The sequence below is a fragment of the Podarcis raffonei genome, chromosome 9, assembly GCF_027172205.1.
Source record: "Podarcis raffonei isolate rPodRaf1 chromosome 9, rPodRaf1.pri, whole genome shotgun sequence".
Classification (NCBI taxonomy): Eukaryota; Metazoa; Chordata; class Lepidosauria; order Squamata; family Lacertidae; genus Podarcis; species Podarcis raffonei.
The window spans coordinates 61921008-61938919 of NC_070610.1; the positions used below are offsets into that span (position 1 = coordinate 61921008).

The 17912-nt window shown below is 41.5% G+C and overlaps 1 protein-coding gene across 3 annotated transcripts in view; it reads left to right on the forward strand.

Moving 5' to 3' along the window:
• UNC5C (unc-5 netrin receptor C) overlaps positions 1–17912 on the forward strand; it is a 305057-nt gene that overhangs the window by 229076 nt on the left and 58069 nt on the right. For all 3 annotated transcript variants that reach the window (XM_053404030.1, XM_053404031.1, XM_053404032.1), the window contains exon 4: positions 2170–2273. In XM_053404030.1, the coding sequence (XP_053260005.1) occupies positions 2170–2273 (104 nt within the window). The remainder of the gene's footprint in view (positions 1–2169; positions 2274–17912) is intronic.

Here is a 17912-nt window from a genome sequence, read left to right on the forward strand (position 1 = left end):
ATTTCCTGAAAATGCACCCTGGTCTTTGTCAGATTCAGGTAGGTAGCCGTGTTGGTCTGACGCAGTCAAAATAAATTAAAAAATTGTCCAGTAGTACCTTAGAGACCAACTAAGTTTGTTCTGGGTACGAAGTGTGCATGCACACGAAAACTTATACCCAGAGCAAACTTACCTGGTCTTTGTCAGTTATGATTTGGATGAACTATGCCTCTAAAACTTGCTGAGAATCACTGGTGGGCAGAGGGCTGTTGCACAAGCAGGTCCTGCTTGTGGACTTCCCAAAGGCATCTGGTTGGCCACTGTGAGAACAGGATGCTGGACTAGATGGGGCATACAGCTGGCTCATCTACTGTCATGGTGTTGTGTGTAGTTTTTGTGGGACCACCTCTGTTCTTCTTTGGTTTGGTTTGAATTATTTTATTGGTACCTTATGGTGAAGGACAGCTAATAAATCTTTCAAATGGATAAATAATAAAACTCTGGTGATGGGGCCATGTCCTCTGCTGAATCTCTGGGCAGCACACCATCTTAGAGAGCAGAAGGCATGTCATGTGGTGCACAAAGTGCTGCCCTCCTCAAACAAATGTTGCAGAATAACAGTGGTGGCAGCATGTTTCACATGAGCAGATGAAAAATGTGAACATGCCTAGTACCTGCTGGAGTGCTTGACCTGGGTTGCCTGCCTGTGGGTCTGCTCACTCAGTGAACCACCTTTTCCAACAGTGCTGTCTTGTGACGTGTTGGGACAATATGTGTTTATGAGTCTTGATGAGTCCAGGCCAGCAATAACAAAGCACCAGTGCCTCTGGGACAATGGCTTTGGAGGGCGAGAATAGATGAGGGGACTGTCCCCAGCACCTGCCATCTCAGGCAGCTGCCTCACTCTGCCTAATGGTTGGCCCATCCCCAAGACAACAGATCACCCCTACACTGTTTTTTAATACAAGCCATGTCCCTTTGAACCCCACAGAAAAGTGACTACAGAGCTCAGTGATTCTACTTCCCACTTCTGTTTTAAAAGTCCCATAATTTAGCAGACTAGAATAAATCAGATTGTTTATTGTCAAATATGGAAATTAATCTAACATATACGTATAAATGATGGTCAACCTTAGGTAAATGGACCAAGTAGCAAGTAAAATACCAAATTCAACAACTAGGAATATTACTGCTATCTGTTGCAAGGTGATAATTGTATTCGGCTACTTGAAGAGTCAGGAGCAGGTGCTGAACGTCCGAAGGACTTTCTGGAATCTTTTCCCTCACACACTAATACAATGCACTCTTGAACTTGATACTTTGTGATTTAGATGTTTCTATAATATGTAATTTTATTTCCCCTAGAAAACATTTCTGTTATAGAGAACCTAAACAGATTTTGCACTGCTTCAGCATTCCTGAGGGTTGCCAGTGGGCTCAGTTGAAAGAAGTAATCTAATGGCTAGGAGTCCTTAGGTCATCTGTTTGCTAACTGTGATGTGTGCCCATCAACCTGCACTCAGTGCATTATGGATTAATGCCAACAAAGCAAGATGGCATTGGGCCATGTCGGCAGATGATCGAGGAAGTACTATCAGTGACTTCATAATCGGCTAAGAAATCATTTCCAATTTGATTCCCAAAACAAATCAGAGAACAAGCACTCAAATCTTCAGCTGCCCTGGAAAATAATGAATAGTATCTGTCATGGGCAAGATTACCACAGACTTCATGTTATCTGCATCTATATAAAAACTGAGAGTCTGCCACACTCTGCTGTTGCCAAAAAACTGCACCTACGACCAGACAATGAAAATATTCAGTTCTAAACAATGGCTTAATTTTAAAATAACAGGTGATGTCAGGAAGCAGTTATAGCCATCAACCTGAGATGGTTCCTCAGTCCCCCATGGCCTTACCATCTACTTTCTCCCACATACATGGTAACTGCCATTCATTCCTGCAGAGGAAAATAAAATACTTGCACACAGCAGTGAGGGCAAAACATGTCTTCCATCATTGGCATTGTATAGTCCAGCTCTCAATAACCAAATATCACAAGAGGGTGCAGTGGTGACAAAATAGGAGACCTCTTTCCATGTACACACTGCAGCCGTCATTACGATGCACTTTCCAAAGCTAGAATAAACACCACAGTTAAATACTTTTGGTCTTCTTTTTTCACCCTAGATCTGCGGAAGACTTTTGAGCAGGAGCCACTTGGGAAGGAAGTATCTTTGGAACAGGAAGTCCTTCTCCAGTGTCGGCCACCTGAAGGAATCCCAGTTGCTGAGGTGAGTGGCAACAGCTTTTCTTACGGGAGGGAAGTAAAGGGAGGGGGAACTGACACAGTTATCCTAACTGAGGCCTAATCTGTGGCTAATGGTGCAGTGAATTAGGCGATGGCATGATAAATGGGAGGTAATGGAGATCTAACTGCCTGCTGCTGGTAGAATAGATTGATTGGGAACTGATTAATGACTTCAGAGTCAATTAGAATGCCCCACTAGGCAGAGCTACAGGCAGTTTAGTTTCATTCTTCTGCTCCCTTTTCAAGAAACAAGAACACAGCAAAATTCTATCTGTTATCTCTAAGACAAACACTGGGAAGAATTTATGAATGCATCACTGTTATCTCCCACCCAGCCATCCCTATCCTTTTCAACATGCTACTATTGTGACAACGGGCTTTCACATACATTATTAAAAACTTTTTTTATAAATGCTGTATTTTGTTTTACTACTACGCTCGTGCATATGGCAAGTCATTCAAGCTGCATGACTATAAGAATTCACATGCTGTGATCTGATAGGAAGCTAGAAGAAAGGAAGACCATAATCCATCTTTTAATGTTCCATGTCTGTTTTACTTAATAGCAATTAAAAACTCATGGGTGGGTATTCTTTTATCTTCCTTGTGGAAGTGACCCTACCGAGAAGAGGAAAAAAGAGTCAGCTTTCAGCATGGGGACACCATCTGTGAAGAATAACCCCCTAAGTCTGGTAGTTGTGCTGATTATGGAAATGTACTGTTCCTTCTAGTTGCTGATACTTTAAAATAAGCATTCTCCTCCTCTTCTAAGTACATAACGAGTTCCTATTTAAGCTCATAATACAAGCTGCACAGGCCACTTATATTATTGTTGTGTTCCACTGGATCACCAAGCAGCTGCCATCTCTCTGGGAGAGTTTATTATGTTTAATTCACCTAGTTCAGAATGTGGCCCTTATTTTTCCCATCTGCCAAATTAGAAGTCTTGCCAACTTGCTAAAAGACAAGTAAGGATTGTTTAGCATGAAGCTGCTTGGCATGTGCTTTGATGGTTGATTTCTTGTGAGGCTCTACATGGTACCTGAGCCTTACTCTGAAACTACACATCACAGTTCCAGCAAAACTGTGGGCAAGCAACTGAATAAAATAATATATGATTAATTCTGTTTTACTCCCGTATTTTCTTTCTTTGCTTTCTTATTTCCTGGGGCAGGAGAAGGAGGAGGAATAATAATTCAGTGGAAAGATGAGCTGACTTCTAATAAGCCAGCTTTGCAGTGGCCATGGTGTACTAATCAGCTGATATTCCTTTGCCTCCGAACATCCCACCAACCAGCTGTTGCAGACAACAGAATCTGCAACAGGGCATGTCATATTGCAGATGCATGGTGGTACTTAGGGACTTCATTACCTTTGCAAGGAGCTGAGATTACTCATGACTGGTAGATTGTCTGCATGCAGTATTACATGCATAACACAGATCTGTACCTCCCAATATCTTAATAGCTAGGAGCAGGAAGTCTGATTGCGTGCCAGAGATAGAGGGAAAAACAGCATGATGAGTAGACAGGAAGCTTTCACTTTTGTTGTGCATAGCCAGCCAAGAAATATTATCGTCTTTTTCCAGAAAAAGAGGAAAAAATAGTGCCATAAATTGTTGTTGTTTTTTTAATTATTTAAAAGATTGGAAAAGAAAGATGACACTCCAAATATAGAAAGTACCAAACATTTTTTACAAATGCTATAAGCTTCTAAGCACACCAGCTGACAGTGCAGGAAGCATTTTGATTTAACAACATATGAAATGGGTAGCAGTATTTCTTACTGTTTGTTTTCTCTCGACGGAGATGATGAGAAGAACCTGTGGCCCTCCAGTTGTTGCTGGACTACAACTCCCATAATCCCTGACCATTGACAATGATGGCCAGGAGTTGAAGTCTAAGATGTAGAAGGCCAGAAATTCCCCATGCCTGCTCTAGACCTAATCACATTCCCATATAGAAGAAGAAGAAGAGTTTAGATTTGATATCCCGCCTTTCACTCACCTTAAGGAGTCTCAAAGTGACTACCAATCTCCTTAAGAGACTTCAGAGAAGTGGGACTAGCCCAAAGTCACCCAGCAGCTGCATGTGGCGGAGCGGGGACACAAACCTGGTTCACCAGATTATAAGTCTACTGCTCTTAACCACTACACCACACTGGCTCTCTATAATATGAAAGGTCACAATTTTTCAATCAATGAGACCCTTCTTTGATGTGCCTCTTCCAAAACACACTTTTTAAAAAGGTAATTTATTCATTGACATAGTTTGTCAAATTTTCATAGCTATTCCACTCCTGGGGATAGGGAGGAAAAATTCCCCATAAGAAGTATTGAGGATATGTGCGGCAAATGACTAACCTGGTTTATTTATTAATTTATTAAATTTATATAGTGCTTTTTATCACAAAGGTTCACAGGGTGGCTCACAGAATAAAATACAAGATATAAACACAAGTACAGTGTTACCTCGAGTTACAGATGCTTCAGGTTACAGACGCTTCAGGTTACAGACTCCTTTAACCCAGAAATAGTACCTCAGGTTAAGAACAGTTTCAGGTTAAGAACAGACTTCCAGAATGAATTAAGTTCTTAACCCAAGGTACCACTGTAAACGATTAATACAAAAACAACAAAACAATACTCCCCTTCCCACAGAAATATTTGAAAAGCTGTAGAATATTACTCAGCCAGAGGCCTGGTTGAAGAAGAATTTTTTGCCGGGTGCCTAATATGTATTGAAAGTGCCAGGTGAACCTCCCTGGAAAGAGCATTCCACAAAGGTGGACAAACAGCCCCAAAAGGAGCACAACATGACGTGTCCCACCAGAGGTACTACCTGTCCACTAACACCCCACACCCCCTGCAATGCATGAAGGGGAAGGGAATAATAATTAGTTTGAGGCAGGGTTCATCCAGGAACACATGAAGTGGTAAACAGGAGGACAGCACCTCTGAGCATGTACAGACTGCATTTCTGTCACCATTTAGTAAACAAAGTCTGCCCTAGCTGCAGAATATGGGATGAGTTGAAGAAGGCTTCCAGGTTGGAAAACATTCTTTCTACGAAAGCCCTGAGCCTTCCCATCATGTCTCATAAAAATGCATCACGGACTGAACTCTAGAATGATCATCCCCAGAGCTGGCCTGTTAATAGCTGCCGTTTTTCCAGACCATGCAACATATTAATTCACTTTGTCAAGCAGAAGAGATTGATGTCTGCAAGCTAATTGTCTGTTAAACCTATTTGTACTGCAGTCGGGGCAGACACCAATTAACACTTGGTGGGTCCCAGAGTCATCTGTGCAGTAGCTATTCTGAATAATTCTGTTAATGCCTTCTGCCCACCTACCTCCCTCCACCTTAGCTTGCCTTCCAACTTTTCTTTTTCTTTTTTCTTTTCTTGCTTGTTTTTGAAGCCAGGAGGGGGAGATCAAACATCCAGATTGGAGATTAGCCTAATAGAGCTTCTGTATAGACTCCTTCCAATGCTATTAAAGGAACAAAGGACCAAACACAAATGAGCATGAATACCTTAATGTGGCGTTTTACTGCTGCCACTAGCTGTAACTGGCGAGATAAAGTGATGAAAGATAACTGGGTTGGTTGAAGGATTACATGATTATTTTAATTTTGGAGATGAATGCACGCTTTTGTTTAAGGCTATACTCATTTGCTTGAAAGACTTTTATTATAATAGCATAGTTAACAGAGTAAGAAGTAGCTGTGGGAAGTCAGACAACTAGCTATGCCCCTGACTTCGGAAGTCAAGCCAGATAATGTATTCAACACAGTCACGTGTTACTAGTTGGTCTTATTTTATGGAAGGTGGTGGACCCTCCTTCAATGTAGGTTTTTAAGCAGAGCTTGGATGGCCATCTGCCAGTGATGGTTTAGTTGTGATTCCTGCATTGCAGGGGGTTGGAGTGGATGATCCTTGGGGTCCCTTATAATTCCATAATTCTGTTATTTTATGGTTACATTAAATGGCTACGTTTTATGGTTACCTTTCCACCAAGGAGCTCAAGATAGCGTACATGGTCTGCACCATTTTAACCTTGCAGCAGTCCTGTGAGGTGGGGTATGCTGACAGGCTGTGATTTTCCCAAGCTTCATGGCTCAGTAGGGATTTGCTCCCTGGTCTACCAGGTCCCAGTTCAAGACTCTAACCATTACTTCCTGTTCCACTTAGAAGAAAAGTAAACCCAATAGCCTAGCATATTTAAATGTGCACTTTTTCCATTAAAAAGTGTATTTTTTGTCTTAAGGTGCATCACATTTGGTAAAGTGCAAAATGCAGTAGACAGCTATGTTCTGAGCTGCACTTTGGTCTGAGAAATGTAGATCAGCTCATTTCATAGAGGAAGTTGTAAAGAGTTAGTTAAGAATCCCTAGTCCATCATGAAATTCTGGATAATAACAAATGGCAGGGCATATCTTATTATTCAGAAGACTGAGATGTACAGCAGTGAAAGTGTGGGTTTGCTCTGCCTTCAGATCCCCAGACTATCCCTGCTCCTTTGACTTCCTTGCTGACTTCCCTATCTCTTTAAAGTTTGGACTGATGCATCTTAGCTCACATCCTGTGCACAACTTCCTCCTCCTCACACTTCTATATCAAACCTCAAGATGAGAGGTCTTCTTGGATCTATCCTCAGAGAAGAAAAGACCAAGCATGTCTGCTTTGTCTTCTCTAGATTAGTTAGGTTGGAACTAGAAACCTTTCTCTATTGAAGTTATGCACTTCCTATAATAAACAGCTTTATTGTTTTCTAAGTCTACAATATCTCTGTGTGTATGATTGTCACAAGTAAAGCCTACTGTGTAGCCAAATCCACAGGCCACACACTGCACTCTTCACATACCAAAGAGCTCAGTTTCAATACTGCTTGCTTCCTCTCTGCTCTCCTTAGATGAGCCTAAAGAGCCGATTGGTCTTCAGGACTGTGCCTGTTGCATCTAGCTGCTAGCCACTCCTGAACTTCAAAGTGACCTTTTGTACAGGAAGCTACACCACTGTTTCCATTTTTCCTTCCAGCCCTTGTCCAGATGGCTGCTCTGTGTTGGTTTCCCATTATAAGGCAATGTAGAGATGCAGTTGCTTTACTTTTGTGTGAAGTGTATTCTGGAGCCAGCGGGAGCTCTAGAAGCTGCCATTCCCAAGACCCAACACATAGGAGGAGCTGGCTAGCAGCCAGCTACAGTTTCTAAAAGCAGCAACAGCTCAGCTTGAGTTGAGGCTTCACTGAAACATAGCATTTGTTTGAGTGGATTGGAGTTGCAGGCCTTGTAAGAGACAGCCAAATCCAAATGAATGGGTGTGTGTTAGGAATTCTACACATTGCCCAGAAGGCCTAGAGTCAAAGCCAGATTCATTATTCTGGGTAGCTTGGAGCCAGGAAAGGCAACAGACGATTTGTTCAGCCAATGGAAAAATCAACTCGGCATCTCTTTCACAAGTATTAGTGCAGCAGCAATCCAGCAGCTGATGAAGGAAAAGGTTAATGTTGTAGGAAGAATGGCAAAAGCAATATGACATTTCCAGTAGCTCTGGCTTTTTTCTACCAACATCACTGGTTGCTTAACCATAGTTAATGAATCTGTGTATAGCACCATGGTTAAGGGTTATGTTAGCATGTTTTCCTTGTTAACCCAGGATCTGAAGTCAGATGATTGTTCTACCTACCCAACTCTTTCTTTCTGAATATGGATTTTGTTATTTTCAAGAAAAATAACAATTGACTAACTGAGAGACCAGCAAGCAGCAGCAGCAACATTGTTTAAGTATTCCAAATTATGTATAGTCGAGGCCAAAAGTTGAGCCAGAGCCAGAAATAAAAGGTATATAACAATATCAGTCCACAACTGAGCATCTGTTACATCCAAAAAGTATCATGGGAGAATGGAGATTGAAGAGATATCCTTTCCTACTTCCCCTCCTAAAAGCTCAAGGTGGCATACATAGCTCTTGCCCTCCCCATTTTATCCTCATAACAGCCCTGTGGGGTAGGTTGGACTGAGAAACAATGTCAGCCAGTGAGTTTCATAGCTGGGCAGGGATTTGAGTCCTGGTCTCTCTGGTCCTTGTCCAAAACTCTTTCCGCTGTGCCACAATGGCTCTACTATATTGGAAAAAAATACACATTTCTTTTTATGACACCAAGACACATCAAATTTAAAGGTCTAGATTGTTGTCATAGCATGTAAACTGGGGCAGGAGGTGCAGAAAAATGATGGCTAACTTCCTCACAGTATGTTTCTGATCTGAACCAGATGGCACCACTAAGAATTTGTGATTCTCTTAGTTCCTTCCAAGGAAAACCTTAACACAACCACTTGGGCATTGGAGCCCTATTTGAAAACGACATATAGTCAGTGGCAGTGTGGATCCATTTGTGTTGGGTTTCCAGAGTGGGTGTCTTTAACAGTATTGCCCCAGCGAAGAGTACGGTCTTAGATACTCTTTAAACAAGGCCCTACCACCAGTAGTGCTCTGGGAAAGACAAGCCTGTGTTCTCTCTTTTTTCTTTCTAGGACACATACTGATCCTTCCAAAGTAACACAGCCAAGTTATTAGCAATTAATTCGTTTTCTCTTTGCTTCTACTCTTTTCAAAGATGCCCGAATCTCATTGGGAGTGAGGAACGGTCTCTGAGTGAGGCAGACTCATCATAGAATCATAGAATCATAGAATCATAGAGTTGGAAGAGACCACAAGGGCCATCGAGTCCAACCCCCTGCCAAGCAGGAAACAATTAACTCCTAGCAATAAGGTTATAGATCAAACATCAGTGAGATCTAAGATTAGTTAATATGCCATAAGCAGCTAAATGAAATTTTGCATTGGAATGTGTGGTTCGCTGCACCTTCAACAAGGGGATAATTGCCTCGCTAATTATAAAGGGGCTTCTTCTCCCTAAGAGTTTAATTGCAGAACATCAGCTGTAAAACTTGGTGACCCAATTGGGCTTCAAAACTGCCATTGTACCTGCTTAAATCCAGTTAGATGTGGGGGAGGGGAGGGATAGGGGGCAGTTACTGTGGTGTCGAGCAATCACATTTGCTTGTGAAGCTGGGATGAGCGTGACTCAAATTCTGCTCAGCTGGCATTGTCTGGGCAGAAAGCTCAGAGCAGCCTGGGACTTATCCAAATATGCAGCATCAGGTGGCTGCTGTGTCTAATTGATTGTTAATATAACTGCTGTTTGCTTTGTTTGATGAGAGTGGCTCTTGTTTTTTTTTCCTTTTTTCTTTCTCTGCCGTTATCCCTTAATTGGAACTCCTGTGTGTATGCATTTCTATGCAGGTGCTCTTGTCGCCCTGGCTGTGTTTTGTATTCTGTTCAGAAAGGGGAAAGCTTTTATAAGGCGGGTGGAACGCTAGAGGCAGAGATGCCTGTGAATACTGATAGGGCAGGAAGTGGCGCTGTCACTTGCAAAGCTGTGTGACACCTATTGTGGGGGATCATCTGGAAGGTATCAGTAGGGCAGAGAAGGCAAGGAGGTTCTGCAGAGCTGCTGTGTATGTTTTAATAGTTACAGAGGATAAGTTCAGAAACGGAAACTTTGGCTGCAGCTGAGGAATGGGTCACTTACCGCTTTCCTGTTCTGCACACTGCTTCCTTTGCCCCACCTTCTGAAGACTTCCAGACCAGTGCTCTCAGCAACGGGTCGCAGTCTGCACTCTTGCTAACTCAAGGCAGACAAGCAACAGAGTAAGAGGGCAAGAGCATAGACTGAGGAGCAATGGAGGCGAGGTTGTTCCAACGCTCAGCTGGGTGACGTGAGTGGCGAAGAAGCTGCAGCGCCAGAAGGGGTTTCCCCACATGAAATAAAACGAAACAGTTAGGAAAGAAAGGAATAAAGGGCGAGAATCTCAGTGCTTCAAGCAACAACCTCTTTTTTTAAAAAAAAAAATATTTATTACTTTTAAAGATTACAGAAAAGGAAAAGAAAAAGAAAAGAGACAAGAGAGAAAAAAGAAAAAAAAGAAAAAAATACAATACAATATATAAGCAATACAAAACACAACCTAAACACATCAAACCAAACTAAACAAAACCCTAACCCACCTCAACCCCAAACAAAACAAAACAATAACCATTTAAAAACATACATCACACCTTTTCCATACTCTATCTTTCATTCCCTTGTTTCCTCGACTTCATCTCACCTCCTTTTTTGTATTCCACTTCTACTAATTGTTTCAGCAAATCCTTTCCATCTTCCTCTTTTTTCTGTCATATTATAAATATCTTAACATATTTTTTATCATTAAAACTAAAATACTTATATATGCCTAACTCCTTATAACATTTCTGCTAAGGCCATAAAATTTCTTTCCACCATTTTTCTATCATTCATTAATTTTACAGTTTTTCTATATATAAACTTTAAGTTCTCTAATCTTCTTCCACCATCTCCTCTCCCTGGTTTTGGATTCTGCCAGTCCTTTCCGTCAATTCCATATAGTCCATCAACCTGGAGATCTTATGTCTGAGGCTCTTAACTCTTTTCCAGGTCCCTTCTGCAGGTCTTCTTCATATTCTTTAATGCCAAAGAGCAGATCTCGGGAAGACTCCAACCTAACAATGCTTTTATTCCTTCCGGACAGGTCAGCCAAATTTCCATAGTTGAAGCTGAGGTCTATAAGATGTTTCATGACATGTTTCAAAATTCCTCCAAATCCAAAGGCCCCCAGAACTCCAATCTCCTCCAGACCCAAGTCCATGTCCCAAAAGTCAGTTAATCCCTGCATAGAGGGATCTTTCCAACTTTCCTTCTTCCGTCCAAGGCGGGATCCAATCCTCAAAATCTGGCTTTTTCTAGATTCAATCATAGAAGGCCTCAATTTGTAATCCTCAATTTGCTTCTGTAAGGCTGAGGATCCCGCTTGTATTACTTTAGGCTCAACAACCACAGCTTTCTCTTTCTCCTCCACAATCTGTCCTGCCAAAGTAGATTCTTGTACCAAGTCCTGAATTATTTCTGTGTTGGTGCTCACTTTTTGACTCCAATTAGTCACTTTTTGATCCAAGTTGTCAATTTTAAAAGACATGTCATCCGTCTTCTTATGAAGCTGTTCCAGCGAATAGCTTATCTTACATAATACCGTCACAATGGCTTCTCCTGTCAACATTTTGAATGGTCCAAGGTCAATCTCTGGTTCTCACAATTACTTATCTTGCAGCTGGTGATTCCCCAGTTGCACTCCTGTGACAGTTTCAAAGACTCCCTCTAGAGGGAAACAGTCTCCACTTGTATCAATCCTTTCGAACACAATTCAAGCCATAAAAATAGTTTCCATTTCCAGTTACTTTTCCTCCTTTTTAAACGCAGAAGAGGACAATGGAAACAGTATCTTTCTCTTATATAACTAGCTGTCAAAAATGTTCTGTTCACAGTCAATGAACTCTCCCAAAACTTCACTCTTTCTGGCAGCCCTTTTCCAGGTTCGGAGCAGTGGTAATTTGGTTTTTCACTCTCTCCTGCAGGCTCGCTAAGTCCAAAATTTCCCCCCTCTTCTCCTGCTTCCAAGGGGGGTTTTGTAGTTTTAACCAATGAAAATTTAATCCTTTGCCAAAAGCTTTAGCTTATAACGTCTTTGCTTCAGTCTATTTACAAAAGGGGAAGGCGGACTTCCTGTTTAAGACCTTCCCCGTTTTGGTGCCAAATTAAGGTATTTAAAGATCCAATTTTCCGTTCTACTCATGGGTAGTTGTTTAAAAACCAATTGTCCACAGGAAAAAGTCAGCGCTCTCCAGCAACAGCAATGCGGCTTCACTCCGTGAAAGAAGCAGTCAATTCGAAGCACCGCGCCACTCACCCCACATCGCTCCGGATCCCCAAAACAGGGTTTCCCCACGAGTAGGGGAGGCGCAGAAGGTGCCAGCCGAATCCCAAGTTCACAAGCTTCTCCCGCTTGTGATTTCAGAGGGTCTCCGCCTTCGCCATGGCGATCAGACCCTGCCTTCCATGGAGCAAGTTCCTCCCGATCGGAGGAGCTCCGCCATTGCCGGAGGCGCCAACCCAGAAGTCCTCCAAGCAACAACCTCTTTTACCTGCCACCACCTGAAAACCCGTGTGAGATAGCACTGGGCTACTCCTTTCACTTGCCCCACTAGGCCCCCTCCTCCTGAAAGCCTCCTGCCCTTCCACCACTTTCTGTTATGAATTTCCTGCTCTGTTCAACTAGCTGCTGCCTTCCCTTGTTCCTCTCTGTTTTTTCTAAACCACCATCAGATTTTGCCCTGCCTTCTTTTGCTTGCCCCTTGCTTTTGGTATATCTTTACTGGGAGTTCTGCTTCATCTCCTTCTTAGGAAATTGTCTGAATCTGCTCCCTGGGTGGATGAGGGCAGGTCCCAAATTATCCTCTTTGGATTTATTTCTATTGGGCCCTGCTTATGTCAGGTTCCTCCATTCCAGGTTCCTTTAGGTGTGTTCACCCATGGTCCTGTAAACCAGTACAAGCTGTCTGTACACATGCACACTGTTTGTGTGAAAGAGTGTATGCTTGTTGATATGTATAGCTCAAATACCGTGTAAATAGACTGTATACTCATTGAATGTTACAAGTGAATAACTGTACAAGCATACAGCTCACCTACTGTGGGCAGAGAAACAGCCTGCACACTCATTGAACATTATATGTGATGGATTAAGAGTACAGCTCAATTATCCATCTACACCAGTATACCGTGTGTACACTTGTTGATATTACATGTGAAAAACTTTGAGTATACAGTTCAACTATTGTGTGCACAGATGCTCAGATTATACACTTTTTGAATGTGATGTATGAACACCTTTCTTGCATGTCTCTCCTGCTTCATCAGCTCTTAACCCAGTTCCAGTTGCCTTTACCAGCTGTACTTTCTCACTGTTCCTTCCAGTAAGATCCTTTGATGAATTCCTTTAGCTTGTTGGAAGCTGTGATGATGAAATTAATTTTAGTAACAGTTTTAACTCCCTCAATTTTTTTTTTAGTCTGCTGTGTTATATTTGTTAGTGTTTTAATTTGTTGTTGTCAGCTGCCTTAAGTTCTGCTGAGGAAGGATAGGATAGAAATGCTAGATATATATATATATATATATATATATATATATATATATATATATATATATATATATATATAACTATTTTCCCACCTAGTAGGGAAAATGGCAAATTCATGTTTATTAGAGTTAAGACAGAGCATGCTCAGCGGTTGTCCTGTTTTCCAGGATGGGTGCCAAACTGTTGCTTGTGTGAACAGATAACAAAGTAAAACCCTGTTATCATTTCACACTGTGAAGGTTGCATCCGTATGTTGTACCTGATGATGAGGATAAGCTGTTTCCCTGATTCTTAATATGCTATAAGCAGGAGCGTGGTTGGAAAATGACTACCTATGGAATTATGAAATTGTTTTGATGCTGATAGGAGGACTGGGTTGCAGCAGGCAGAAAGCACTTCATTGCTAATTATATTGATGATCACAAAAAGTGTGCACTGCAGCTGTTTGTGGCGCAAAGACATATGGCACGGTTAGAAGCTTGGTAGCACCTGAAAAACCCACTGCCAAACCTTTGAAGAGCTAATTGAAATTGTCTCGCATCCTGATAAAGCTCGTTCCACCAGACATTGTTCAGTGCTTAAGTTTAAATGAAAAATAAGGTTTCATTATATGATGTGCATGTATATTCTAGCAGGCCCAAATGATAGGCAAATCATTTTCTCCTGTGAGGAGGTGTGCTTCTTTTAAGAATGCAACAGTCCATGATTTGTATACAGATTTATATTTTCAAAGGTTAAAAATTAAATATACGCCACCTAATCAACTGGTGTGACTTTTAAGTAGACTATGCAAAACCTAAAACTAATTTGCTTTGCCTGCCCTCAATTCATTATTTTAACATTAAACAGTTGCTCAAAATGTTCTACAGACCTGATTAGGGCCATGCAAGGGAGCCCTTGTGACAATTGTGGGTTTTTCTCCCTTGCTGATGGCTGTTGGTCTCACATTTCATGTTGGGTGACATGTGGCAGGTTCCCTCAGTTAATTAGAACAAATGTGCCAATTATGTTAATATATCTTCCGATGCCAATCAGTGAATAATTAGAGACAACACATCTGTCTCCCACCAGGGAGTAGGAGAGAGTGAGCGAGAGAAAGCAGGAACTACAAGGTGCAAAGTGCTCTAAATTGCTGCCACAGTGGATTGTGCATTTCTTCCCTATGAATGCAGTGTCATGAAAGCATTGCACATGCTTTAGCAATACTGTGTGTGTTGTGTGTGTGTGTGTGTGTGTGTGTGTGTGTGTGTTCACACACAGGGAGGGCATGAAGTTGCATGCAATCACATTTTCCTTAGGCTGATATATTGGAAGAATTATCCAGGTGTTTTGTTACAGTGAAAATTCTGCAGCAGCACTGTAGTATTTATGGTGTTAGGGTGTTGGGACCCTGTGGGTGTCACAGCTGCTTCTTTATGGGCAATGGTGTGCATCAAAAAAGCAAAGGAGCTTCAGTGACTTATCTATTATGTTATCACTGTGCATGAAAGGTGCTCTAGCCTTTGTGGGCTAATTGTTCCCATATTGCAGATGTAGGTGAGGAGGGTGAGAGAATATATATTCATTTAGTATGAAATTTTGGCATGGTTGAGAGATACATTAATATTTTGCTCTCATTCAAAACTCCTTCAGTGTGATGTAGCCAGTGTGGTGTAGTGGTTAAGAGCAGTGGACTCGTAATCTGATGAACCAGGTTCGCGTCCCTGCTCCTCCACATGCAGCTGCTGGGTGACCTTGGGCTAGTCACACTTCTTTGAAGTCTCCCAGCCCCACTCATCTCACAGAGTGTTTGTTGTGGGGGAGGAAGGGAAAGGAGATTGTTAGCTGCTTTGAGACTCCTTAGGGTAGTGATAAAGCGGGATATCAAATCCAAACTCTCTTCAGTTTCCTTTTGTGTGAGCCATGATTGGCTTACCGCAAACAAGAAAATGTGTGAGCTCCTAGTGGGGAGTTTGTGGCTGCTTTGCTCCTGTGGTTGTTATGTGGTTGCATTGCACTAAGTTAAGCTATGGCTTGTGTTTGTGTTGCATCCAAACCCTGGCTCATGTTCCATATACTCTCTTCTAGACTAACTGTGAGCTGTGTGTCCTATGGTTTACAGCTCAAAATTTCCTGGGAGAGTTAAACCATAAACATGAATTCAGGAAACATTGTTAAGTCAAACCATGGCTTGGCACAGCAGCAGAATGGCCAGGAAAGGACCAAAACAGCTGCCATGTTTTCTTTGGGAGCCCACACATTTGCTCATTCATACTAAGCCATAGTTTAGCTCAGTGTTACGTGCAAACGAGGACAGTAGGGATAAAGAAATCCTGCTATCAGAGTCAGAAAACCTGGATTCATAAGCAGATGTGTTATTTACATATATATACCAGCTGCAATAACCTTCTTTTTAAAAATAGCAGCTGTGGAGGGCCCTGATCCAGATTGGCTCCATGGTATTGAGTAAGTAGGGCCTTAAGCCTTTATCCATGGCACAACTGTTCTGTTAGAACAGAAGCTTCAATTAGCACCAAAATTAGAGGATATAAATCTGATGACATCACAGGGGTGTCTAATCTAAAGAAGCATAAAGCATAGAAATATAGTAATATGAAGCTCCTAAATTACTGAAATATGTGAAAATATAGATGAAGCAGGACTTTTTATTGCAAATTGTCCTTCATTTTCCTGAGGTAATTGCAATGTGCATTTTCTATCTGGAGCAATTGTTGTTTGCCTTATATAGTACTATTACCAGTGGCATTATGACTCTCTCATTTTTTAAAGGCCCTACAAGTAGATCTGATGGTTTTGGTCAAAGCCCCAAGGAGCTTAAAATGCAATATCCTGTCTTTTATGATAAATTATACACATAAAACAGTGGCAAATGGTTTGAATTTTTATCCTCTGAGTGTGTATCCAGCATTTTAGAAGAAATTATAACAGAGCTCTGATGAAGAAGGCATAGCAAGGCTTGATTTTGAGAAACATTATGAAAGAGATGGAACCATAGGAGGGAAGTTAGCCTAAGGTACAGGAGAAAATGGCAAACATCATTAGAGAGGTTTTTCCAATCATCTTCTTTTATGTGACTCTGCCCCATATCTCAACTCCATCTTGTCTTTCTTGTGGCTTCGTGCAGCTGTGCTTACATTATCTGGGCTCTCAACATACCTTAAGCCAGTTTTCCTGTATTATTACATCTACAATGGGCAGTATTTGGTTTTACTGTACTTTTTAATAAAGTTGATTTTGTACTTCATTTTGTACTCATACTAATTTACTTGGGAGTAAGCCCCATCAAACTCTGTAGGACTTATTTCGAAGTAGATATGTATTGGGTTACATCATCAGTGTTTGCTTCTCTGTATTTAGTTTCCATATTTGAAAAGCACTGTCATTATATTGGTATGATTTTGGCAGCAAAGTGTGCAAAGTATTTTGGTTTCCTTGTACTTTGTTACTACAAGTATGTAAACAACAACAACAACTAAGTATCATCCTTCTTTAACAAATAAGGATCATAGATAGGTTTGTTATATAGAAGTCAATTTCATTAAATTCAGTTAGACACCCCACCCTATCACTAGGCAGAGGGAGGTAGCTGCCTTGGGTGCAGATGTCAGAAAGAGGAAACAGTTCTGCCACCATCTGCTGAGTCTCTAACTAGCCTCTTCTACACCTCTTAAGCTACTCAGCTGCCTTTAGGCACCATAGTGGTGAGGGTTGCAGGTGATGTGCATGCCTACCTATGGACAGGGCTTTGCACATTTGCACCAAATGATCATTTATGGGATAACATAGAACACTCGGTTCAAATATGCATATTCCTGCCTTGGAGTAATCATTCCTTTGGTGGGACTTAACTGGTTCTAGCAAGGAATGAATCAAGCTTTGTGTTACTGAAAACGGGAGAGGCTTACTGCCTATATGCTCATAGTGTTTTCTGTGACTGAAATAAGATGGAGCAGGCTTCGTTGGCTTCCAGTCTCCTTGGGCAGATGTTCAAATGGTTTAGGGTAAAGGGGATGTTTGTCAGGACAAACCGGGTCTTTATTAGTAGTGAGACCCTTCTGTGTTCCATTGGGTTGGCCAGGGGCTGAGAATATTTCTGTTTTTCTTCGTTTCATTAAATTGCTGGGCACAAATTCCAATGATCCAGTGACATGAAGGCACTGCTTTGATCCATCCTGGGTCTCTAAAGCATGCTCAGTTCAAAAGCAAATAAGCCACTGAATGTTCAGCCAAGTTATGCTAGACTAGCTTACCTCAGGCAGCTCTGGGAGAATGGGGTGCTTCTCTGGAGTGGAAATGAATGGAATATTGTATAGCTAGAGAACGCATGTCTATATCTTTAACTATTTCCCTCTGCTTGTCTACAAACATTTTTTGTAAATGTTCGTATAAAGATTAGGAGTGTTAAGTTGCAACTGTGGCTAATATGCTTGTAGCATATATAGTAGAATCTATGCACACATTATCCTTGTTTTTACATCTGAACACAAGATGTTTTACTTGTAAAATGCTTTGGGTTTATGTCTACAAATGTAATATGCGAGTGAGGCAGATTTGCAAGCCTATAGC